A 25692-nucleotide genomic window follows, 5' to 3' on the forward strand; every position below is an offset into this window, starting at 1 on the left:
AGCCCACCTGTGAGCTGAGAGCAAGCCTTCCCCTCAGCCCAGTAGAAATGCTGCCTTACTCCTCCTGAAAGCTCCCCTCCGCCTTTGCCTTCACCATGTCGTGGAATCGGTTTTGTTTTGAAGTAGGCTGAGCTCTAAGAGTCTCTGCCCAGACTAACCCAGTGTTGATCGGTTAACAGCGCACGAAAGCCATAGCTCATGGGATATTGTTAGTGCTGTACTTCCGTTTAGTAATTAGCCAGTTACCTCAGTGGTCAGGAGTATGTGTGTGTGTGATGGTGACAGAGATTCTAAAAATCTTTTCTCAAATAAAACATCATTATTGTTATTGCAGTAATACATATTAATTTAAAAACGCACTGCATAAAGTTACTCTCAGAATGTACTAGGAAGGGAGCACTAGGCTGTTCAGAGGGGGGCTAGCTTCTGCTCCCCGTTTTATGATTATATTTAGGGCAAGTCATTTAATCTCTCTGGTGCGTAGGCTCCTCACCTTTACAAATCACAATGCAACGAACAGTTTACATGCTACAGAAATGTTTACCTGAAACCTGTGTACTCCTATTCATCAATGTCATCACATTAAATTTAGTTTTCTAAAGAAAAATAAAATAGTAGCAGAAAAAAATATAGGAATTTCTAACCTCCAAAATGTCTATGCTACCATTTCACAATGTCTTCTCTTTGCTGGGAATGAAAAAAATAATTTTGATCTTTAGTGGTTGATAGACTATACTGTAAGTTACATTTGTCAGTAATAGAACAGGGGCTATCACTAAGGAGGTTGAGGAAGTGTGTAGGCTGGTTACCACTAGAAACAGCTTCATTGAAATTTTTAATGTGGATTTAAGGTTGCTTTGATCAGTAATCTAAAGGCATTCTAATCTGGTTTCAGTTGGACTGAGCCTGGTAGAATTAGGATAGCAGGGCGAGCGAGGTGTGGGGGCTGCTGCTTTCTCCCTCTCCCTCCTCCCTGGACCCCCCTTTCCTCCCGCTTCTTGAAGAGGGATCAGCCCCTGATGTTGGTGTGGTAGATACCACTAGAACAGATTTTAGATGACAGTTAATCCTGGATATTTTTAGAGATTTTAAAACTTTATTTTTGTAAAATCTACTTTAAAATTTTAGCTTTCTTTTTTTATTTAAAAATAAAAACCTCAAAAATGTTCAGGTCATGGAAAATTCCTATTACTTCTTTAACTGATTTAGAAAAGACTTTATTAAATTGATTTTGCTAAAATTTTTGTGTAAACATAGAGGCATACCTTGCTGTTTCCAAAAACGGGTACTAGGTGGCTCCTTTGCTGTAATTCATTTCCTACATAGAGTTAAGTCATCTTTGAAAATTTGTTATTCCCTAAAGTTACGAGACATTTGATATCATTGAAAGGGCTAAAAGGAACCACAGCATTATAGGACTGTCAGGTGGAGCAGTTGTGAGAACAGACTGATGGAGGACCGGGGGGCCTCAGCACCGGCTCTGGGTGCGGCCTCCGTGGAGATTGTACGCTGGCCTTCTGAATTTGATTTTAATTTTTAAGTGAATAAAGTTTTTAAAAAGGTGGATTTATGCTATACTGACATATTGTCTATTTGAAAGAAACCACTACTGTCTACTGAAAAAAAACACTTTTGTTTCCACAGAAACCTGCTAATATTTTAGTTATGGGTGAAGGTCCTGAGCGAGGACGAGTAAAAATTGGTATGTTCTATCTTTGATAAGTCACAGTGTAGCACTCTTTTAAGACTTTTGCAGTCAGCTGTGTCACTTCTGATTTTTGCTTTAATAATATAAATATACTTATGCCCTTTCATATGATCTAAGCCATTTTTAAAGAATATACATTAAAAGTGAAAAGTTTTTCACCCTCTTAAAAGTGTCAGACAATCTTTAGAGACTGAAGTGTTCTAATTATAATAAAATAAACCATGCAAGTTTTTTAGAAACCATTTCCTTCATTAAAAATAGCCTGTGGAGGTGAGTGGCTTCTATCTACGTTAAGATACCAGCCTCACCTTTCGTCCCAACGGCATACAGCTCACTAGTAATTAAACTATCCCCTGAGCCAGATTAGATCAGAACATAGGCCTCTGTTGACCTCATCTAGATTAGGAATTACAAACTAGAAAACTCTGTGTCCAGATGGGTACAGAACCCTAAATTCTAACAAGCCTGGATTGCAGCAGGCCTTTGCCTGGTGGAAAAAACATTGAGCATTTTGTACCTTGGCATGTTTTTTAACAGCTCGATTTTTTTATATATCAAAACAAAATTTTACCCATTTTTGGTCTGATAACTTGTAAGGATAGACTTAAATTAATTTATCCTAGCTAGTTATTTTCTTTATTGTCACTTCCAAGTTGTGTTTGTCACATTTATTTAGTGTGTGGGTAGAAAAAATGCTGTAACTGAATATTGTATTAATTTAAAGGTGGCAGGATCGTGGGAGTATTTCACAAAGTAAATAGTAATTTCTCCTTAGATGACTTAATATGAATTAGAATTATAAGATGATTTGTGCCACTTCTCCAACAAAGAAAAACATAGGCATTCTTAACTCTTCTTCCCTTTCCTCCTCTAAAAATTCCCCAAATCTCACTTTCCACTTCTAATTAGACTCAAAACACTCTTTTATGATATAAAAATTTTTAGTAGTGATAACATTTGATTTATCTCAGAATACTCCTAGTCATTGACTTCCCTAAAGAACCAGGCCCTGTTTGTATTGTTATCAAATGACTGTTAAGACCTTATGAGTGCTTTTGAAAGATTTTGTCCACTCCAGTTCAGTGGCATCAAATTCAAATGTATAAAAGCCCAGCCAAACTGTAGTTACAGATGTGTTCTTTACTGTAAAATCTGGGGAGACCATAAGATAGTTTATTTTGAAATTATACTTCTGTGCAATGTGTATAATGTTGGCAGGTTTGGGGGAGGCACTAATGGCTTAAAGCATTCACATTTAAGAAGGAATATTCATCCTCTATAAACCAGTACTTAGTAATCTGACTCATGGTTTTAACTTTTTGCCAAATTTGTTTGTTTCTTTAAACGTCCATAATTAAGTAGATTAGACTAGGGTCTACTTCATTTAAAATTTATGTTAGGAGAACAAAACTAAACAAATGGTGGCTGAATCTTGAAATTTTTGAAGAGGTGGTATGATAGTTATTTTTCATTCAACATGTCTTTGATACCATACTTGATACTAAAAAGGATAGAGAGATGAAAAAGACAGTTTTGGCCTTAAACAAGATTACAGTTTAGTAAGACAAACAGCCATGTCCACATAACTACACTGCATATTAAACCATGTTAAATGCCATGAATTGTATCACACCACATCTCTAGTTCTGAGATATGAGTGATGATGACATTTGTCAAATTTCTTAATTTCTTCTAACCTCAGTTTCCTCATTGGGAAAAGGAGGTGGTTGATTGAATTATATGACCTTTAAAGTCTTTTCCAGCTTAATAAAATACTATGATTCTTCAGTTAGTAAAATTCAACCCAAATAAATGGAGGGAAATAGTGGTGTGAACATACAGTGCAGTCAGCTTTTGGTTACACCAGTGAACAGGCTTATTGTTGCAGAAATGGAAAGCCTTACTTTGATCTAGTGCCTCAGTGCTTTTGACCAATGCAAAGAATGGAAATGCAGCTTAACAATCCTGTCCCCAGTGGTACTGTCCCCAGTGGTGGTATGACAGATGCGAAGAAACCTGTCCTGAGGAGTGGGGTCACCTTGACCTCTGGCAGCAGCACAGCCTGTCTCTGACCCAATTGAAGATGAGTCACAATAGTTTGCAAAGAATGAAGATCTCAGACTTGTTTTAGCTTTAGGTTTTATGGGTTTTTCTCCCAGAATTCAGCACATTCTCATTCTTTCATATCTTACTAAATAACAATGGTAAAAGTAGAACAATCAATAAAATTTGTTAAAATCTATTTACTTAACATTCTTCTTTTGTTGTTGTTGTTTTGTTTTTTACAGCTGATATGGGCTTTGCCCGATTATTTAATTCACCTTTGAAGCCTTTAGCAGATTTGGATCCAGTAGTTGTAACATTCTGGTACCGAGCCCCAGAATTACTTCTTGGAGCGAGACATTATACCAAAGCTATTGGTAAGTAGAACTAATTAAGATTTTATGACGTTTTAAGAGGCTTGGTTGTTGTAAAATATATTATTTCTATATATTTTTTAATCAAGTAACAGAAAAATTATGAGTAAGAGCAAAAACTAACTTAAAATTCTACTACCTAGAAATACCATCATTAGCATTAGGAACATATCATTCTAGACATATCTCTCTTATAGATAAATAGTTATCGAAAATATTTTAAATATATGGGATTATACTGTGCATTCTAAGTACAGAAGTATTTTAAATTTAATTTTACTTGAAAAGAGAAACACAGTAAGATTTCTAAGTCATTGAACTTCAAACAAATGATTCTTTTAAATGTTAGCACCTAAAAGATTCCCCTTAAAGTAAAGGGAAAAATATAATTTTAAAAAAGTAGTAGTTTAGAACATTTTAATTCACTTTTAAAATTTTGATAGTATAGATTACCTCCCTATTATGAAGTATTAGGAAATTAGCACTCTTATACTTTTTTCCCTCCTACCTCTCAATTTATAAGCTATTTTAGTAATGTCATTATCATCATTAGTGTTACTACTTTGTCAATGATTACAACATTCATTTTCTGTTTTCCAGCCATCATTCCCATGTTTTATACTTAGATTATATATTGTAATAGAATCCATGTTCAGCTACCACAGCTGTTTTTTTTTTACAAGTTTCTCATATGCTTTGCCTCTTTTTGCCTTTGTTATGTGTCTTGATTGTTTACCTAACTTGCTCTGTGTTCTCCGGGTTGGTATTAAACCCATTCTTTTCTTGGATAACTCCCTTCTGAAGTCGTCTGTGTTTTGCTCTATTCTGGATTGGGCTTCATCCTGGCTTTCCCTCTTTTTTCCTTCCCCTGGGTTTGATTTTTTAATCTCTGGATTTTATTATCTTATTTCTTATTTTGCTACAGCATATTCTCAACTGCCTTTGGAAGAATGTCTTAGTAAAATTTCTAGTTCTTATATTTATGAAAAATGTCTTTATCATACTTGGCAGTTTGGTGAGGTTTCAAATTCTAGGTGCAAAATAATCCTCCCTCAGAATCTGATGATGCTCCTCCATTGTCTTCTGGCATCAGAGTTGCTAACGAGATGTCTTACACCAATTTCATTCTCGTTCGTTGGCGGGTTACGTGAGTTTTTTACCTTTCCGAAAACAAAAGAGTGATTCTCATCCTTATATTTCACAGTGATGTGCTGGCCACTTGGTAAATACATTCAATCTGAAGTCCATTTCCTATATCCCTCTTTCCTTCTCTCCTAAACTGAGTGTAGACAGATAGATATTGGACTTCTTGGATTGAGCCTTTATACCATCTTTCTTCTCATGATTTTTTGCCTTTGTCTTTTTCATTCCCAAGAACCCCTTCCTATTCTTGGATTATTACATCTTCATTTTCTTTTTTTTTTATTTAGCGAGAGGAAGGGAGGCAGAGAGACAGATTCCCTCATGTGCCCCGAACCTAATAAGCCTACTATGGGGCAATGCTGTGCACATCTGGGCAGTTGCTCTATTGCTCAGCAACCAGAGTCATTTTTTAGTGCCTGAGGCAGAGGCCATGGAGCCATCCTCAGTGCCCGAAGCTAACTTGCTTAAACCAATTGAGCCATGGCTCTGGGAGAATAGAGAGCGAGCGAGAAAGAAGGGGGGCGGGTGTAGAAGCAGATGGTCACATCTCCTGTGTGCCCTGACTGGGAATCGAACCTGGGACATCCACACGCCAGCCGACACTCTACTACTGAGCCAACCAGCCAGGGCGGATTATTACATTTTCTTAACATCTTGTATAGTTTTATGGAAAGAAAAGCTTCTCAAATATTGCTTGTTTCAGTAACAGTGCTTTTTATTTGTTGTAATTTGCTGTATTCCTGGAATAATGATCTGTTTTCTCTGGAGGCACTGTCTTGATTTATATGTCTTGGTCGTTACCTTCCATGTAGCAAGTGTTCTCAAACTGTTCATTGACCCTTGATTGTCTCTTTGTATTTAAGAATCTGATTACAAAAAGCTGCTTGGAAGCTCTGTGTACATAGGTCATATGACTTTACTTTAGGGTGGTCCAGCAGAGAAGTGCCATTAACTGGGGAAACCCTAAATTCCAGTATACCCAGATTGTTGCTCTGAGATCATTCAAATTCTTTAAAGGAAGAATTCTCCAACTTTTGGGCCAATCTGTGAATACCTGGTAGCCCCAGGGCACTGGAGGAGAGTGGTGGGAGGAGGATTAACTCTTCAAAGTATACATAGTTGACCCTTGAACAATGCAGTAGTTGGGGCAACAACACTTACACAATCAGAAATCAGTCTATAAGGTGATGGACCTCCACATTCTTGTATTTCCAACTGTGAATCGCAAATATCCACAGACTTTGTGGTTGGTATTTCAAAGTACAGTCTTCCGAGTGTTGTGCAGGACAATTCTGCTTCCTACTTAACACTGATACTGTGGCCTAGGGCGTTCTCTGAATTGTTGCATCTGCCTTTCATGTTCCAGAAATATTTTTATATATGTCCCTTTAGATCGGGTCTTCATGTGGCCAGTCTCGTCATTCAGATCTTAGTCAAAATACTCCCTCTTCACAGAGAACTTCTGTGATCACACAGTCTAAGGCAGCCTCCCTACCTTCCCCATCAGGCACTGTCTTGATAGCATCAAACAGTGCCTGAAACCCACTGAAATAAATCGACCAGGCCTGGCAGTGCCCCAGTGTAGGCCAGTGCCTACATGGTGGGACATAGTGGGAACTTAGTACTCTGTTGAGTAAGTGCTTGAATCTTGTCCCTGAGGATCTCCTGTTCTTGTCATTACTATGGGTTGGTACCTTTATTATTTTGTTACCATTTCAATGTATGCTGAAGAAGACAAAAATGAGAAATACTTGTGGTCATTTCCCCATATCAGTCTTCATTCCAACATGCCTCTTTTCAAAAAACCTTTATGTTCACTAATCTTCATACCAGCTTTGAGATCACATTTTATGTTATAGGAAAATAATGGTAAAGTTAAGTCAGTTATATATATGGAATTCTTAACTATCCTTGTGACTTTTCTATTAAACTAAAAGAATTCCAAAATAAAATATAGATATTTTAAAAAGTCAGAAGGAAAAGTAAAAATTGACAGTAGTTCTGTTTTTGAGTTACATATTATTACCTAAACACACATTTGGTTATTTTTTTTTACAAATACATTCTAAACATACTTAGAAAGCTTTTAAATTAATATGATACATAGCTGTTTTTCCACCTAGAAAATGCAGTCTTACTTTTGGTAACAGACCATACAAATAGGAAATGATTACCTAACCTTAGCTGCTATTCACTGAAAACTTTAGACTTTGAGTTAATTTAAATTAATTAAGAAATATACTATCACAGAAGCTTGTGACTCTGGTTCATTTTTTTTTCCCCCATCCCCCCTCCCCCAACCCCCCCCCCCCCCCCCCGACCCTATTGCCATCACATTCTGGTTCATGTCTCTGAATCTCATTTTTATGTCCCTTCTATGTATGGATTCATCTTAGTTTTTTTTCTGATTTACTTATTTCACTCCGTATAATGTTGTCAAGGTCCATCCATGTTATTGTAAATGATCCGATGTCATCATTTCTTATGGCTGAGTAGTATTCCATAGTATATATGTACCAAAGCTTTTTAATCCACTCGTCCTCTGACGGACACTTGGGCTGTTTCCAGATCTTCGCTATTGTGAACAATGCTGCCACAAACATGCGGGTGCATTTCTCCTTTTCGAGCCGTTCTATGGTGTCCTTGGGGTATATTCCTAAAAGTGGGATAGCTGGGTCAAAAGGCAGTTCCATTTTCAGTTTTTTGAGGAATCTCCATAATGTTTTCCACAGTGGCTGCACCAGTCTGCATTCCCACCAGCAGTGCAGGAGGGTTCCCTTTTCTCCACATCCTCGCCAGCACTTATTCTGTGTTGTTTTGTTGATAAGCGCCATTCTGGCTGGTGTGAGGTGATATCTCATTGTGGTTTTAATTTGCATTTCTCTAATGATTAGTGATGTTGAGCATTTTTTCATATACCTATTGGCCATCTGTATGTCCTCTTTGGAGAAGTGTCTATTCATCTCTTTTGCCCATTTTTGGATTGGGTTGTTTGTCTTCCTGGTGTTGAGTTTTACAAGTTCTTTATAAATTTTGGTTATTAACCCCTTATCAGACATATTGTCAAATATGTTCTCCCATTGTGTAGTTTGTCTTTTTATTCTGTTCTTGTTGTATCTAGCTGTGCAAAAGCTTTTTAGTTTGATATAGTCCCATTTGTTTATCCTGTCTTTTATTTCATTTCCCCGTGGAGATAAATCAGCAAATATATTGCTCCGAGAGATGTCCAAGAGCTTACTGCCTATGTTTTCTTCTAAGATGCTTATGGTTTCACGGCCTACATTCAAGTCTTTTATCCATTTTGAGTTTATTTTTGTGAGTGGTGTAAGCTGGTGATCTAGTTTCATTTTTTTGCAGGTAGCTGTCCAATTTTCCCAACACCATTTGTTAAAGAGGCTGTCTTTACTCCATTGTATTTCCTTGCCTCCTTTGTCAAATATCAGTTGTCCATAGAACTGTGGGTTTATTTCTGGGTTCTCTGTTCTGTTCCATTGATCTATATGCCTGTTCTTATGCCAGTACCAGGCTGTTTTGAGTACAATGGCCTTGTAGTATAACTTGATATCAGGAAGTGTGATACCTCCCACTTTATTCTTCTTTTTTAAGATTGCTGAGGCTATTCGTGTTCTCTTTTGGTTCCATATAAATTTTTGGAATATGTGGTCTATATCATTGAAGTATGTCATTGGTATTTTAATTGGTATTGCATTGAATTTATAGATTGCTTTGGGTAATATAGACATTTTAATGATGTTTATTCTTCCTAACCATGAGCACGGTATATGCTTCCACTTGTTTGTATCTTCCTTGATTTCTTTTATCAATGTTTTGTAATTTTCCAAGTACAGGTCTTTAGTCTCCTTGGTTAAGTTTACTCCTAGGTACTTTATTTTTTTTGGTTGTAATTGTGAAGGGGATTGTTTCCTTAATTTCTCTTTCTGACTATTCATTGTTGGTGTATAAAAATGCTTCTGATTTCTGAGTATTGATTTTATATCCTTCCACTTTGCTGAATTTATTTATCAGGTCCAGTAGTTTATTGACTGAGACTTTAGGGTTTTCTATATACAATATCATATCATCTGCAAATAATGATAGTTTTACTACTTCTTTTCCAACTTGAATGCCTTTTATTTCTTCTTCTTGTCTGATTGCTGTGGCTAGGACTTCCAGGACTATGTTAAATAAGAGTGGTGAAAGGGGGCACCTGCCTTGTTCCTGATCTTAAGGGTATTGCTTTTAATTTTTGCCCATTGAGTATGATGTTGGCTGTGGGTTTGTCATAGATGGCTTTTATCATGTTGAGGTATGTTCCCTGTATTCCCACTTTGCTGAGAGTTTTGATCATGAATGGGTGCTGGATTTTATCAAATGCTTTTTCTGCATCTATTGAAATTATCATATGGTTTTTCTCCTTCTTTTTGTTTATGTGATGAATCACATTGATTGATTTACGAATATTGTACCAGCCTTGCCTCCCCAGAATAAATCCCACTTGATCATGGTGTATGATTTTTTCCATATATTGTTGGATCCGGTTTGCTAATATTTTGTTGAGGATTTTAGCATCTATATTCATCAGAGATATTGGCCTATAATTTTCTTTCTTTGTGTTGTCTTTGCCTGGTTTTGGAATCAGAATTATGCTCGCCTCATAAAAAGAGCTTGGAAGTCTTCCTTCCTCTTGAATTTTTTGAAATAGTTTGAGAAGGATAGGAGGTAGTTCTTCTTTGAATATTTGGTAGAATTCTGTTGTGAAGCCATCGGGCCCCGGACTTTTCTTTGTTCGGAGTTTTTTGATAACTGTTTCGATCTCATTTGTTGTAATCGGTCTGTTTAGGTTTTCTGATTCTTCCAGATTGATTTTTGGAAGATTGTATGTTTCAAGGAATTTGTCCATTTCATCTAGGTTGTCTAGTTTTTTGGCATACAGTTCTTCATAGTATTTTCTTACAATATTTTGTATTTCTGTTGTGTCCGTTGTTATTTCTCCTCTCTCGTTTCTAATTTTATTTATTTGAGTCCTCTCTCTCTTTTTCTTGGTGAGTCTACTTAAAGGTTCATCAATCTTGTTTACCTTTTCAAAGAACGAGCTCCTAGTTTCATTGATCCTCTGTATTGTTTCTTTATCCTCTATGTCATTTATTTCTGCTCTGATCTTTATTATTTCCTTCCATTACATTTGGGCTTTACTTGCTGTTCGTTTTCTAATTCTTTTAGTTGCAGGGTTAAGTTGTTTATTTGAGCTTTTTCTAGCTTTTTAAAGTGTGCCTGTAGTGCTATGAACTTCCCTCTCAGCACTGCTTTCGCTGTGTCCCATAAATTTTGAGTTGTTGTATGCTCATTGTCATTCGTTTCTAGGAATTTTTTTATTTCTTCTTTGATCTCATTCTTAATCCATTCATTATTTAACACCCTGCTGTTTAGTTTCCATGTGTTTGAGAATTTTTGAGCTTTTCTGCTGTGATTCATTTCTAGTTTCATGCCGTTGTGATCGGAGAAAGTGCTTGATATGATTTCAGTCTTCTTAAATTTGTTGAGAGCACTTTTGTGCCCTAACATGTGGTCTATCCTAGAGAATGTACCATGAGCACTTGAAAAGAATGTATATTCTGCTGCTTTAGGGTGAAAGGTTCTGAAGATATCAATTAAATCGAGTTGATCTAGTGTTTCCTATAAGTCTGCTGTTTCTTTGTTAATTTTCTTTCTTGAGGATCTATCTAGTGATGTTAGTGGGGTATTGAAATCCCTTAGTATTATAGTATTGCTGTTGATCTTGCCCTTTAAGTCCATCAAAGTCTGTTTTATATATTTGGGTGCTCCTATATTAGGTGCATAGATATTTATAATAGTTATATCTTCCTGTTGGATTACTTTCTTTATCATTATGTAGTGGCCTTCTTTATCTCTTACTATATCCTTTGTTTTAAAGTCCAATTTGTCTGATATAAGTATTGCTACCCCAGCTTTTTTTTCATTTCCGTTTGCATGAAATGTTTTTCCATCCTTTTACCTTCAATCTATGTGTGTCTTTTGTTCTAAGGTGTGTCTCTTGTAGACAACATATGTATGGGTCCTGTTTTCTTATCCACGTAGCTACCTTATGTCTTTTGATTGGATCATTTAATCCATTTACATTTAAGGTTATTATTGATATGTAGTTGTTTATTGCCATTTTCTTCTTTAAAGGTGTATTCCTTTTTTTGCTATATTCTTTTCCCACTTTGATCGGTTTACAACAGGCCCCTTAACATTTCCTGCAGCATTGGTTTGGTTGTAATGAATTCCTTTAGTTGTTTTTTGTCTGGGAAGCTTTTTATTTCTCCTTCGATTTTAAATGATAGCCTTGCTGGATAAAGTAGTCTTGGTTGTAGGTTCTTGTTCTGCATTACTTTGAATATTTCTTGCCATTCCCTTCTGGCCTCAGGTGTTTCTGTTGAAAAGTCAGATGTCATCCTTATGGGGGCTCCTTTTTAGGTGATAACTTTTTTTTCTCTTGCAGCTTTTAATATTTTCTCTTTATCGCTTAGCTTTGGTATTTTAATTATGATGTGTCTTTTTGTAGGTTTCTTTGGGTTTCTCTTTAATGGAGTCCTCTGTGCTTCTTGGACTTGTGAGAGTTTCTCTTGCATTAATTTAGGGAAATTTTCAGCTATGATATAATTGAACAGCATCTCTATTCCTTGTTCCTTTTCTTCTTCTTCAGGAACCCCTATGATGCGGATGTTATTTCTCTTCATGTTGTCACAGAGCTCTCTAAGAGTTTCCTCTGACTTTTTGAGTCTCTTTTCTCTTTTCTTCTCTGCTTTCATGCCTTCATTCCAGTTGTCCTCTAACTCGCTGATTCGATCCTCTGCTCTATCTATCCTGTTTTTAATTCCTTCCATTGTGGTCTTTATTTCTGATATTGTATTTGTCATCTCCGACTGGTTCTTTTTTATACTTGCTATTTCTTTAGTTAGGTTTTCAAACTTCCCCTCTATTGTTGTTCTAAGATCCCTAAGCATCCTTACAATCATTATTTTGAACTCCGCATCTGGAAGTTTGATTATTTCCATATCACTCAGGTCATCTCTCAAAGGTGTCTCTTGTGTTTTCATTTGGGTTGCACTCCTTTGTCTTCTCATCATGGTGTTTTATTTGTAGTGTTGGTTGAGTCTAGGCTTGGTGTTGTCTGCCTCCAGTTTTCAGTTGTGTTATTTCTAGGTCTTCTTGGGTTGGTATCAGCTATTATTTGTAATCCACTTTCGGATTTGGGCAGCTTTGAAGTCTTGATTTGTTTGTTTTCTTAACAGGTGATAGTCTTGTTAACTGATCTCAGCAGGGGGCTACCTTGAAACTGTAACCAGGAATGCTGTGGGTGTAACCTGAGACTTTGAAGGCCTCTTTAGCCAGCTAATCTCACTGGGGGCAGGGTGTTTTCTCAGCTTCAGTAGGGGGAGGTGTATCTCAGATCTCCATGGAGACCTGAGTTACTGCCCCTCCTCCCCACTTCTTGTTTTCAGCTGTGTCTTGTTGTGCTGATTGGAGCTGGGTAGATGTCCGGAGATCTCTGATCCGGAAGCACTTCAGCTCTGTTTTGTGAAAGGTTCAGTCCCTCCCCCAGTTATGGCCGCCTCTAGCATGAATGAGTCAGCTTTTTTATTTCGTTTCTTGCATACCTTAGCCCCTCACAGTCTGTCCCTCTCCCTGTCCTTTCCACTTGGGAGATAAGCTGGTCTTTTCAACCCACCTTGCTCCCTGGTCGCCAGGTACGTGGCTGTGAGCAGTAGTTTCTGCTCTTTTTCCTGTGTGAAATCCTCTCTGGGCTCTCAGCCTCACTCCCCCCTTCCATTCCTGTAAGCAGAGGAGATTCAGGCACTCCTTACCAGGATTATTGTGGCTTCCTCTTTGCTTTTTGGTTTTTGAGAGCCGTTCTTGCAGTTCAGTGTTGGTTTTTCATGCTGATTTGTATTCCAGTTTGGTGTTGAGAGCTGGGCGTCTGTGTGTCCGCCTACTCCGCTGCCATCTTGGAGCTCCCCGGTTCATTTTTTTTTTTTTTTAAGAAACTTATATTTTACTCTGAATATTAAGATTTATATAACCTTTATTCAATAATTCTACAATCCAGCAGTTTGGTGTTTGTTTGTTTTTTGTATTTTTCTGAAGCTGAAAACGGGGAGGCAGTCAGACAGACTCCCGCATGCACCCGACCATGATCCACCCAGCACACCCACCAGGGAGCGATGCTCTGCCCATCTGGGGTGTCACTCTGTTGCAACCAGAGCTACTCTAGCGCCTGAGGCAGAGGCCAAGGAGCCATCCCCAGCGCCCGGGCCATCTTTGCTCCAGTGGAGCCTTGGCTGCGGGAGGGGAAGAGAGAGACAGAGAGGAAGGAGAGGGGGAGAGGTGGAGAAGCAGATGGGCGCTTCTCCTGTGTGCCCTGGCCGGGAATCGAACCCGAGACTTCCACACGTCAGGCCGACGCTCTACCACTGAGCCAACCGGCCAGGGCTCAATCCTTCAGTTTTAAGGCAGGGCTATTTGTCACAAGCTAAACTATCAGTAGTTAGGTAGATCCCCTTATTCAAATAACTTTATAATTTGAGAAAGAGAATGTCATTCTTCATATTTTTCCTCTCTTCCTTCTCCTCATCAACATTAAATTTTATTAGGTAACTTTTTTTATAAAATTTTAAAACTTAAATCAAAATGAATGCAGATTTTGTAGTTTAAGGGATGTCCAGTTCATTGAGAAAACAATATGAAATCTTTGAACAATAGAAGTAACAAAGACTAGCAGTTTGACTTGTAGTTTTAGCTCTATTACTCTGGGGTGTGTGCGTATACATGTGTGTACGCGCGTGCGCATGTTTGGTGTGGCAAGGCATTCAGTCCATTAGCCTCATTTTCTGAAAATGAGAATTTAGACTAACTCTCCTCTTAGGTCCCCATCAGCTCTGAAAGTTCTGTGACCTTAGACAAAAACCACTGCCTTCTGAGATAGGGAGAACACAGAGGTACTGATGGGTGCAAATGACTGAGACTCAGGTCAGTGACAGCTCCTTCCAAATGATGCTCCCCACCCCTATCTATATGACTTGACCAAGAACAGTCTAATGTCAAAGCATTAGCTCAAAAACAGTCATGTTGGTATCTTACAAATTGCTTTTTCATCTGAGAGAGAGAGAAATGATATATAAACTATTTTAAATATGTTTTAAAAATAGAATAAAGGAGTAAAAATGAAATTTCTTCCTTGATTTCAGTCTCTCCCACACAATCACAATGTCCCCATTACCTATTCAGGTAGCCTAAGAGTTCATTAAAGTACTCAACAGATTTCTCACAGCACAGTGAGAGCTACCTACCAAGAACTTTTCTAGCAGTTTGACTTCCCTGTCAGATAGTTGTAGTGTCAGCAGCTGATAGAAGAACCTTTGTGGCTGAATTTATACACAATTTGCTAACTACTTTTGGCATCATTAAGAAGGGTTAAATCTGCTAGTGGAGTTTGGTGGGTTATGCTAAAATTTAAGGCTATTAAGAAGCAGCAAAAAGGCATCAGGAAAAAATCTGAACACATCTAACTAACATGTTCCAATTTCTGTTACAAACTGACTTTAGTACTGTGGTCATTTATTGTTCAGAACTGCAAGCTTGAGTCATTAAACCAAAGAGAGGAAATAATAGGTTAGTAAACATTGTACTCCCAGGGACAAAGTTTAATTCAGTTTTGAGTGTTTGGGGTTTAGTTTGTTTGAGTTTTTGGAGAAGGCTGAAAGCAGATTATTAATCTTAAAGAAGTCTGAAGTTTTAAAGTATGGATTTTCAAGCTCAGATTTTATCCTTCAATAACTGAATGGGAAATAGACAATGAAACAGGGAGAATGAAAATTTACTCTTTTATTAAGCTAGAAGCTTGCTATTAGTAGAACTATTGAATAAAACATTACTTAAAAAATCTTTTCCTCTCCTATTTGGGTCTATGTAGCATGCCAGTTGCTATCCAATTTGCCTGGTTAGTTCAGTAGCTACACATGAGCATCACAGATTTTGAGAAGTAAGTGAAATTTAATGTTTTTAATTTTGGAAAATCTTTCTAGAAGGTGTTAAGCAGGTAGGTGAGGAGAAAAGGACTTTCCCATGATCTTGGTGCAATCTGACAAAAATAGGCATGGTAGGAAGGAGAGTATCTACAAAGTTTTAGAGATTTGTCTGAAATAATAGCCTGATCAGCTAACTTATTATTAATGTCTAGATCAAGATTTTGAAGAGAAGAAAGTTGGTGAAATTGATTAAAGTGAAAGATAACAGAAGAGATACAAAGAGCGATATTAAGCAAGGTTCAATAAACTATTTTTTCTTACTTGCCTGATTTTTATTGTAAAAGCAGTATAGCTTTAAGGACCTGTATCATTTACTCACCTCTCATCTTTCTTTACATATTTTATTGTCTTCTTTTGAGTCTTGCCTAGCTAACCAGAAGCACTTGCTGGTGTCTTTTGGGTGCTGTGAGTAGAGTTTTAAACATGCAAGCTGACCTCGCAGCTCTTTTGGTGAGCCTGCTTAGCTTGCCTACTTTCCATTTGATTAAGATTATCAAAGGTCAGGTGTATTTGTAAAAAGAATAATTGCAAACTCTCTAATTTTCCCATTTACTTCCTGACATTAAAAGAGCTTGCTTTCTATTTCCTGAAGAGACTTTTCCATGTGGTGGTTGGTGTTAGCTAGACTTGGTTCTCTGATGTAGGATAAAACTGACATGCAAACAGTGTCATTTTAAAAATCACTTGCTGGTAGTGTGGGTATATAGTCTTTAAATAAATAGATAATAAACTTGTAGTCTGGAATGTAAATGTGATCATTTTATTTTAAATTAAATATCTATATTCCAGTTTTGGAGTTTAAGAATTCTGTTATTTATAAATTAACCCTTTTTCTCATTTAAGTGGCATTAATTAATGTCATGGATGAACAATCCTCTTTAGTAGAGTGATTTTTATTTGTCTCACTGTAGTTGTACTGGTCAGATCAGTCAGAAACCACTGACTATCTGCTGTGTGCAGTGTTGTACTCAATGTGGAGAACTGTCATATTAGGGATTTGTTAAGAGTAGAACTGGAATACTTTCAGCTTTAAATTATAAATTGATATGTCGATTTTTCTATTGAGTAAAAATGTAATGTGAATGGAAGTTAGTCTGTTGTTTAACACATAGGAAGGGAATTTCTTATGTACAGAGAAATCCATTTACCTGGTGAAGTTATAACCTTTGTACCCATTTTAAAGGTAGTATTGCCCCCCCTTTTTTGTCCTTGTTAAATATTTCATCTTGCAAAATTATTTGACACGTGCTATACCATAAAGAAGCATTTTGAATGAAAAACTTGTTTCATTAGAAAGTTCAGGTCAGTCACTGTCTTTTTCTTGTAATAGCTAAATAGTGCTGACATGGGAGCATAATTATTAGACTTTACAAATTAGCAGTTCATAAACATAATGAAGAAAAAAATACTACCACACAAAAAAATTGTGCCAGTTATTTTTGGCAAGAATGCCCCATTTCAGAGGCTGTTTGGGTTTTTGGTTTGTTTATTTTTTGTTTAGTTTTGTTTGCTTGTGGTTCCCATGTTTCATATGTAGTTTGTATGTATTTCATAGATAAGATAATGTTTTAGGCATTTAAAATTCACCAAAAATGTAGCTAATGAATTGATTTAAATCTGGAATGAAGCCACTGGTTGGGGTGAAGGTATAACAGAATGAAAAATTGGGGTGGGTGGAATGGGAATCTGTATTTACAAATCATAGTCCATGATATTTATAATTATAATTGCTTAGGAATTAATATGACTTATTAGGGAAAGAAAGAAAAAATAAACACTCCCCACCGAGATAAAAATGCATTTTCTTTTGGAAAGAACCACTTTATTTTCCTCCTTTCTTTTTCTTTTTTCCTTTCCTTTTTTTTTCTTTTCTTTTTTTTTCTTTTTATTTTAAAGATATTTGGGCTATAGGGTGTATATTTGCAGAACTACTAACGTCAGAACCAATATTTCACTGTCGACAAGAGGACATCAAAACTAGTAATCCTTATCACCATGACCAGCTGGACAGAATATTCAATGTAATGGGATTTCCTGCAGGTACACATTATGTTTTTGTTTTTAAATCACTGTTGTCTGAACTTAGATATCTTCATTGGAAAGGTATATATTTTTAGCTGATAAAAGCTACTCTTACTCGATTCTTTATGTTTATGACTTGCCTTAATCAAAGATCCATAGAAATAGCAAAATTTGTAGAGTTCACTTATAAGCATAAAAATATTTATGGGTTTCTTAAATTTGAGGGTGTATTTTTGTTTCATTTTGGTTTTGTTCTGTTTTGTTTTGTTGTTTAATATTTGAAATGATAAAATATTTGCAGTATCTGTATTTAAAAAAGTGCCTTTACTTCTTACCAGTGGGAACTAGAAGTAAAATTCAGTACCATGCATTTTTGTTGGGCAGCACATGCATGCTGCCATTACTTGGGACTTGAATATAAATTTTGAATATGATTTTTATTTAGGGACTGTATAGAATTACATTGTACTGAATAATAGCAAGTTTTGCTCTGTAACTTTTGTTAAGAATATTCCTTTAAGTGTTCTGTGAGAACAGTCAGAATGCAGGTGACAGTCTAGCCTTCCACACAACCTTGCCTGCACTGGTTTGCTGCAGGGATAAACTTGTTTAGATGTCTTATCTCGGGAGTTAGATCTTGCCAGCTATGTCTCATTTCTTTGTTATACCACAGAATGATAGTTCATCAGTCACCAAAAACTCCACCCCGTTGTCCAGAATAATGATAATTTGTTTAAAACACATAATGTTGCCTAGTCAAGTACTTATTAGAAATTTTATTAGGAATTTTTCCCAGGCCAGTATAACTCGAGAATAATACACAAATATCTAGGAGTTATAATTTCACATTCTCTTATATGGGTATTAATTATCAGTAAGTGCAGAATAACTACTCAGATATTACATTTCTCCAAAATTGGTTACAATTCTGCAGACTGCTTTCTTGTGATGGGAATTTTATTTATTTACTGAATATTTATTGAGTACCTGCCATGGGCCAGGCATTGTGTTGAGTATAAAATATTGTTGACTTAGACGTGATTCCTGCCCTCTTGGAGTTTACACTGTACTATTCTAAGTAGACTATTTAAAGCGTAGTTATGGTTCAAGTAGATGGAGAAGAGTGGTCTTTGCTTTCCACTTCTGAACGGGTCCACCATTTCTAAGGGCCCGAGGAGAGGAGCACAGCCTAAGAGGGGTGGAAGCGGGGAAGGCCTTTTTAGGAGATGATTCTTGATGTGTGATTCAAAAGTTAGGGCAGGCTCAGCTTAGAAGGAACTTGAAGAGCAGGTGTCAGCATTTAGATTTGATATGCTAAAGAGTGAGAATCTGTGATACATTTTTGAGAACCAGTAGCATGATTTATGTTACACTTGTAAAAGATTAGAATGGCAGTGGTATACAAAAATCAATGAAAGACAAGTAACTAGTCAGGGAAACCAGCTCCTTGACTATAGCAGTACTCCAGGTGTAAAGTGATAATAAGGATGGAGAAGAAAGGACAAATATATAATTTTCTATAGAACGTGTGTTATTGAAGGAAAAGTTGAAAGATTGCCTCAAGATTTCTAGCTTGAGGAATTGATGAAGAAAAAGAAATTGAAGTAAGAAAATAGTTATAAAGAAAATTCTATTTATGAGCTTAGAGTATATATTTAGTTTACTTTATAATATGTGATATCTGTAGAGGAAGGTAGCAAATATTTTTACAAGTAAATTGAAAGAAAACACCTCTAAAGGCCGTTTAAAAGCTAAAGGTGCTGCTAAGCTACCTGTCACAGTGCTGTGCACCTGCTGGAGCGTCTCTTCTACTTTATTAAAGTGAAAGGCCTTTGATAATGATGGAGAAGACAAGCTGTTTAGCATATATTGTTTGAGCATCTCTAATGCCAGCAAAACTAACTGAAACATCTTCTTCCTAATACTGTAGTAGCTACAGTTGTTTTTGTTAATGTTACTGAAACTAGCTGAGGCAACAGCTGACTGATTAATATATTAGTTATATCCTACTCTGTTCTATTTCAAATAATTATTACTGCTTTCATAGATTGCTGAAAATCAGGAGGGCCATATAAAAAGAAGTGTCCCTTAAAGCTGCTGAGGGCAAGACACCACATTTATTACTAAAGAGCTTGGTTACTGGTTGGCGGAAAGAGGGAAAAACTGGTTTTACAAATAGAACTATTTAATAATAGAATCATGTATTGATAACTTATTTCCCTCTCATAATAGAAATTGAGGTAACATAAATATAGTAAAACACATAGAAAGTAGGCATTAAAAAGATAGATCTAACACTATATAAAGGAAAATTGTATTTACAGTTCAAGATAAGATGTTTACTATAGCTGACCATTCATTTGAAGTGTGCTTTCATGTAGGCTAAGAGTATAGGAAATGTAATGAAAATTGAAGTAGCCTTTATTAATGTTCTTGAGAATAGGAACCTAGACAACATAAAATTTTATCAATGTATTTCACAGATAAAGATTGGGAAGATATAAAAAAGATGCCTGAACATTCAACATTAATGAAAGATTTCAGAAGAAATACGTAAGTTGGAAAAAAAATAGATTCTTTGTTGATTTTTGCTTTTCCAGAATACTCAGTAGAAGAGTAGATACTTAACATAGTAGAATATTCTCTGTAATGTTATGCAAATGAGCAATTTTACATATTTACTCATCATGGTTTTATATTATGACAGTCTTTAAGTATAAATAAGGTGAATATCTAATATTAGCAGCTGATTTATATATAAGAATTTTTTTTTCATATTTATTACTTTCTAAAAGCATCAGTGGAAAGTATTAGCTGAAGCAGTAAGACTGAAATAAAAAACCTTGCAAATAGACACTTGCTTACACTCTGTAATTTTAAGCAAGTTTTAATAGAAAAGAAGTATAATTTCATTTATTTACAATGCAAGATCAAGGGATTGAGAGAGGGTAGTTTATAAACCTAGAACAAATTTTTTTTAATTTTTTTAAGGCTTAAACATTTGACTCATTAAGATAATTGTTGAAATCATTCATATGAAAAAAGCTATTCAGTATATATTATTAATGGATTATCTTGTATGTAATTGGTGGTATCCATTCAAAAGTGACTAGTGATTCAGTGAAGTATAAAACTGATCTAACGCCACTCCTTATATGCTAATCATACCATTTTTAATATATATTCTCTATTGATTATGAAAGACTCTGTTTGGAAAAACTTCAGCCAACATAAAATTTACCTGAAATCTAATACAGATATTTCATAGTATTTCTCTTTCAGGTATACCAACTGCAGCCTTATCAAGTATATGGAAAAACATAAAGTTAAACCAGATAGTAAAGCATTCCACTTGGTAAGTTTTAAAAAAGAACAGTACTAATGAAATGCATCCACCCTCCTCCCAGTTGATTAGCCTATCTAAGGTTTCTTTGGGTCAGTTTATATGGTTATTCAGTACATTTAGAGTACTTTAATGGTAAATGTGGAGATCTTGGTAAATACTAGTTGGTAAATACCAGTAAAGACATCAAAATAAAATTACTCTCTTGGGTTTTATCAGTTTTTTAAAATTTCAAAAGTTTCAGAGAAGACTCAAGAATAACCCCACCATTCAGAAATACTTTTACAGAGTATTTTGTATTTTAACTCTTTGAAAGACTTTACAAAATACAAAAAGTTTTAACTCTCAAGATACCTTTTATAAACTTAGGTATTGAAAGTCCTTCATTGATGGTATGTATTATTTGCTTTTTCTGGAAGAGATGAGAGATGCAGTGTTTATCAGTGTGTGATGGAAAAATGATGACCTAGAATTGAAATTAATCCATGCACTTATCAAGGTAGTTTATGACGAGGTTATATTCAACTATTCCCGACTAAAATTTGTTTACAATATTTCCATTTTTATTCAATAAAAATTAAAAATGTTTTTTACTTTTATGTTTTTCAAAAAGGTTATATAACATAAAAGGGAGAATCTGAGGAAGCAGGTCATGTTTTGCTTGGTTGAAAATCCTTTTACTCCTTTATCCCCATTATTTTTAAATGAATTCATTAAACGAGAATTATTTTATTTTGAAGGGATTAAACTTTCCTTTATTATAATCTAAGCCACTTGGCAAATATTTCTTATATTTCTGCTTTCCTTTTCCTACAGTTTCTGCTTCTGCTTCTTCTACTTATTTTTATATTGTCATAGATCATATACTTCATGTCTTATCAGCAATTTATAAAGCAGTGCCTAACCTATTATATTACCACACAAATATTATTCAAATAATGTGTATTATAATGTACTTACAACAGGACCCAAATTGGAAGATTAGATTCTTCAAAAGTATATAGACTTACTTATCCTACAAAGTAATGATAATAGTGATAGATCAGAAGTCATGATTTAGGGAATTTCTCCCCCTCCCCCCAGTTCACTGCTAGTCAGGTAGTCTGAGGTGACTCTCACTGCTATCATTGCTGAAATTCTAGAGATCCTCTTCCCTTGCTGCTTATTTGCTTGTGTTTACTGGAGTGACCTGTGTTGGGTGTTCCCATCAGAAAGCTCACTGTAACTCCATCAAATCTGATGTTTTTTCAAATAGCAAATCCATGCTTTTCCTTTCAACTCTAAAAAATAAAATTTTGCTTTCTTTAAAATGTCAGATCATTAACATTAGATTTAAATCTCATCATCTCAAGCATTTCTGATGCATATTTTTTAAGTGAAATGAAGGGAGATAGTAAGGCAGACTCCTGCATGCGCTCTGACTGGGATCCACCTAGCAACCCCTGTCTGGGGCCTATGCTGGAATCAGCCAAGCTATTTTTAGCACCTGAGGCTGAGGCTTGGACCAACTGAGCTATCCTTAGCGCCTGAGGCCCATGCTTGAACCATTCGAGCCACTGACTGTGGGGGGGTGGTGGGGAGAGGGAGAGGACATCCAGACGCCATGCCAATGCTCTATCCACTGAGCCAATTGCCAGGGCACAGATGCATTTTTAAATATGTTTTGTCCTTCTGTCCTATAATTGTGTCATCTCCCATTAAGGCTCACCATGTGATTTAGTACCTTGGTTTTCAAAGTGCAGTTCTAGTCCACCAACATTAGAATAATCTGGGACTTGTTGGAATGCAGATCTTTGGGCTCCTGCCCAGGTAGACCAGCAGGAGCTCTCAAGTGAGGTCTAGCTGTCTGTTTTAGGAAGTGCTCCAGGGGTGATTCTGTTGTGCCCTAAGTCAAAACCATTCCATTACATCAGGCTAAGCTAAGAGACCACTATTGAGATAATCTCTTAAGTCACATATTAAAATCAAATGTTATAGTTCATAAAGCCTTCAGTAAACCATGTTTTAACCAAAAAAACCCCCAAATTTACACATTAGTGTGACATTTCTATGTCTAATTATAATAATTATTATTAATAATAACTCTTATATAGGGCTTTCTTTGTGCCAGACACCATTATAATTGCTTTCATATATTAACTCATTTCATGCTGAAAACAAACCTATGACAGTAGGTACTATTTTTTGTCTCCATTTGACAAATGAGGTTACAGAAAGGGTAACTAACTTGTCCAAGGTTACTTGACTAGTAAATGTCAAGTCAGGATTTTAACCCAAGCAGCCTCTTTCCAGAATCTTCTCTGTGTTTAACTATTCCTCTGTACTTCCCAAGTTCCGTATCAATCACTGTATTTATTTATACTAGTATAGCGCTGTCCAGGGACTTCCTCTGATGAGCTGTGCTGTCCAGTAGTGTAGCCCCTAGCAACATGTAGCAACTGAGCTCAGGAAATGTACCTGATGTGACTGAGATATTGATTTTTAAATTTAATTAACTTGGGTTTAAATGTGAATAGCTGTATGTAACTAGTGTATTATTTGTGTTATAACAATTTTTCTTCTTAACAGAAAAAGAATAAAAAATAGAGACTTTTAGTCCTGTTCTAAATTGGATAAAGCAATTGAGATAACATAGAGAAAAGATCATTGATTCAGAGTAAAAAGATATGTTTAATTAGTTCTTATAGAGAACCACATGAGATAATGAATATTAGAATGACTAAAATGTGAATTAATACATTAAATTTAATAATTAGTGTTTTTCTTTATTAGGAGAACAAATGCCCTCCAAATTGCAGTGTTATTCATCGAACAGCATATACCTCCCACATATGTGCCAAGGGGTATAACTATGGGAAATAATGCAGTAATGTTTTTATGTCTTATGGTTTCAGCTTCAGAAGTTGCTTACCATGGACCCAATAAAGCGAATTACCTCAGAGCAGGCTATGCAGGACCCCTATTTCTTAGAAGATCCACTTCCTACATCAGAGTAAGTGATCAATTTATTAACTCACCAGCATGATAAAATTGGGGGAGGCATATTTTCCTTTAGTTGTCAACTCCAAGATGGCACTCCTTTTATATAGGGACCCATGGAAATACTTATGACAACCAAAAAAATGAGCTCTGGTGACTGAGGTGCCACTTAGGGTTTTTCGGTGAAGAGCTGTTTGTTCCTGTTTCTCTCTGGCTTTATGAAACATCCTAGCATTTGTTTCAGCGAAGTTGTTCAGTGAAGGTTGATTACGCACATGCAGCTCACTCAGACTCACTGAGATTGCTCACGGCTTTCATTTACAATTTTGTGTTCCAATGACAAATCCCATTCCCAGATAAATTTGTGTTCCTTGGACCATCTTTTATTTTAAATGTGGTGAGGGGTGAGGGGGGTGTAAAATTGTGTTTGAATAGTGACATTCTGGCTGGAATCTATATTTTGATTGTAGTAATAAAGGAGTAATGCTGGGATAAAAGAAAAAGTTAAGTCACATTAGATGATTATAGATTATATGATGAAAAAACTCTTAATTTTTATACAATGAAAAGCCCTTAAATGACCTGCTATAATGTCACTGATGAGAAGAAAAGATCCTTTTGTCCTGGTTATATGAAAGGTTTTTATGTTATAAATATGGAGACAAAGTCATTCTTACAAGAGTAACATGAAAACCACTTAAATGGAGCATTTGAATACTGGTTAGTATACCAGGAGTCTTTTTTCCATTTTTCCTTGCGCTCAGTGTCTTTGCCGGTTGTCAAATCCCTTACCCAAAACGAGAATTTCTGACGGAAGAAGAACCTGATGACAAAGGAGACAAAGTAAGTATTAAATACTGTTGGCAGCTTGTTGCCGGCAGCGCTGCCGTACACTCGGGCATGGGTGTGTGCTGTTCTCCTCTGAGTTGAGCCTTGTCTTTCTGTTTACCACTTGAGAAGAACCAGCAGCAGCAGCAGGGCAACAACCACACTAACGGAACTGGTCACCCAGGGAATCAGGATAGCAGTCACACGCAGGGACCCCCGCTGAAAAAAGTGCGAGTTGTTCCTCCTACCACTACCTCAGGTGGACTGATCATGACCTCAGACTATCAGGTATTTCAGGATTATTTTGTATCAACCTGCCATGTCAGTATTTTCAGGGGTTTGTGACCATTGGAAAATGTGATATAATTAAGAAAAGGCCTTTATGTACCCGGGGAAATGCATTGGCATGAAGTATTATTGGCATGGAAAAGTGCTGACAGGGGTACAGTAAAGGGAGCTTAGACTTTTGAGCTAATGTGGCTTGAATAATCGAATTTAAATTATGCCATGTACTGACCATGTGACCTCGGGCAAGGCATATCCTGGCTTTAGTTTTTCATCTGTAAAATGAGACTAGCAAAGCGTAACCTGCAGTTGTAGGAGTAGATGCAATACATTTTAGCACCTGGAGTAGGAGCTCAATAAGTGCCATCTGTTGTTTTGAAACAACAATATACTCTAGAGCAGTGCTGGTCAACCTGGTCCCTACCGCCCACTAGTGGGCATTCCAGCTTTCATGGTGGGCGGTAGCGGAGCAACCAAGGTATAAATAAAAAGATAGATTTAACTATAGTAACTTGTTTTATAAAGATGTATTCTGCCAAACTTAGCGAAAATCTGACATAAAGTACTTGGTAAGTAATTATTATATGCTTTAACTTGCTGTAACTCTGCTTTTTAAATTTTATAAAGTAAAGTTACTTCCCTACTTTATAAATCACCATTACTGTGGAACCGGTGGGCGGTTAGAAAATTTTACTACTAACAGAGATATAAAAAGGGCGGTAGGTATAAAAAGGTTGACTCCCCCTGCTCTAGTGGTTAAGAAGGACCCAGGATTTTAAATCCTATCCCAGCCACTGACTTCTGAGTAACCTGAGGGAGCGACTCGAATGTTCTCAGTCTCCTCACTTGTAGAGTAGGGGTAACGGTAAGTGGGAGGTT

At 36.3% G+C, this 25692-nt stretch overlaps 1 protein-coding gene across 4 annotated transcripts in view; it reads left to right on the plus strand.

Moving 5' to 3' along the window:
- Positions 1-25692, plus strand: part of LOC136395066 (cyclin-dependent kinase 8) — a 164413-nt gene that overhangs the window by 135702 nt on the left and 3019 nt on the right. Inside the window, exons 5-12 of one of the 4 annotated variants that reach the window (XM_066369178.1) lie at positions 1645-1702; positions 3997-4128; positions 17253-17396; positions 19862-19931; positions 20661-20733; positions 23616-23713; positions 24465-24543; positions 24658-24816. In XM_066369178.1, the coding sequence (XP_066225275.1) occupies positions 1645-1702; positions 3997-4128; positions 17253-17396; positions 19862-19931; positions 20661-20733; positions 23616-23713; positions 24465-24543; positions 24658-24816 (813 nt within the window). The remainder of the gene's footprint in view (positions 1-1644; positions 1703-3996; positions 4129-17252; positions 17397-19861; positions 19932-20660; positions 20734-23615; positions 23714-24464; positions 24544-24657; positions 24817-25692) is intronic. The other 3 variants (XM_066369176.1, XM_066369177.1, XM_066369179.1) reach the window with 3 other exon arrangements.

Source organism: Saccopteryx leptura, chromosome 2 (assembly GCF_036850995.1).
Source record: "Saccopteryx leptura isolate mSacLep1 chromosome 2, mSacLep1_pri_phased_curated, whole genome shotgun sequence".
Taxonomy (NCBI): domain Eukaryota; kingdom Metazoa; phylum Chordata; class Mammalia; order Chiroptera; family Emballonuridae; genus Saccopteryx; species Saccopteryx leptura.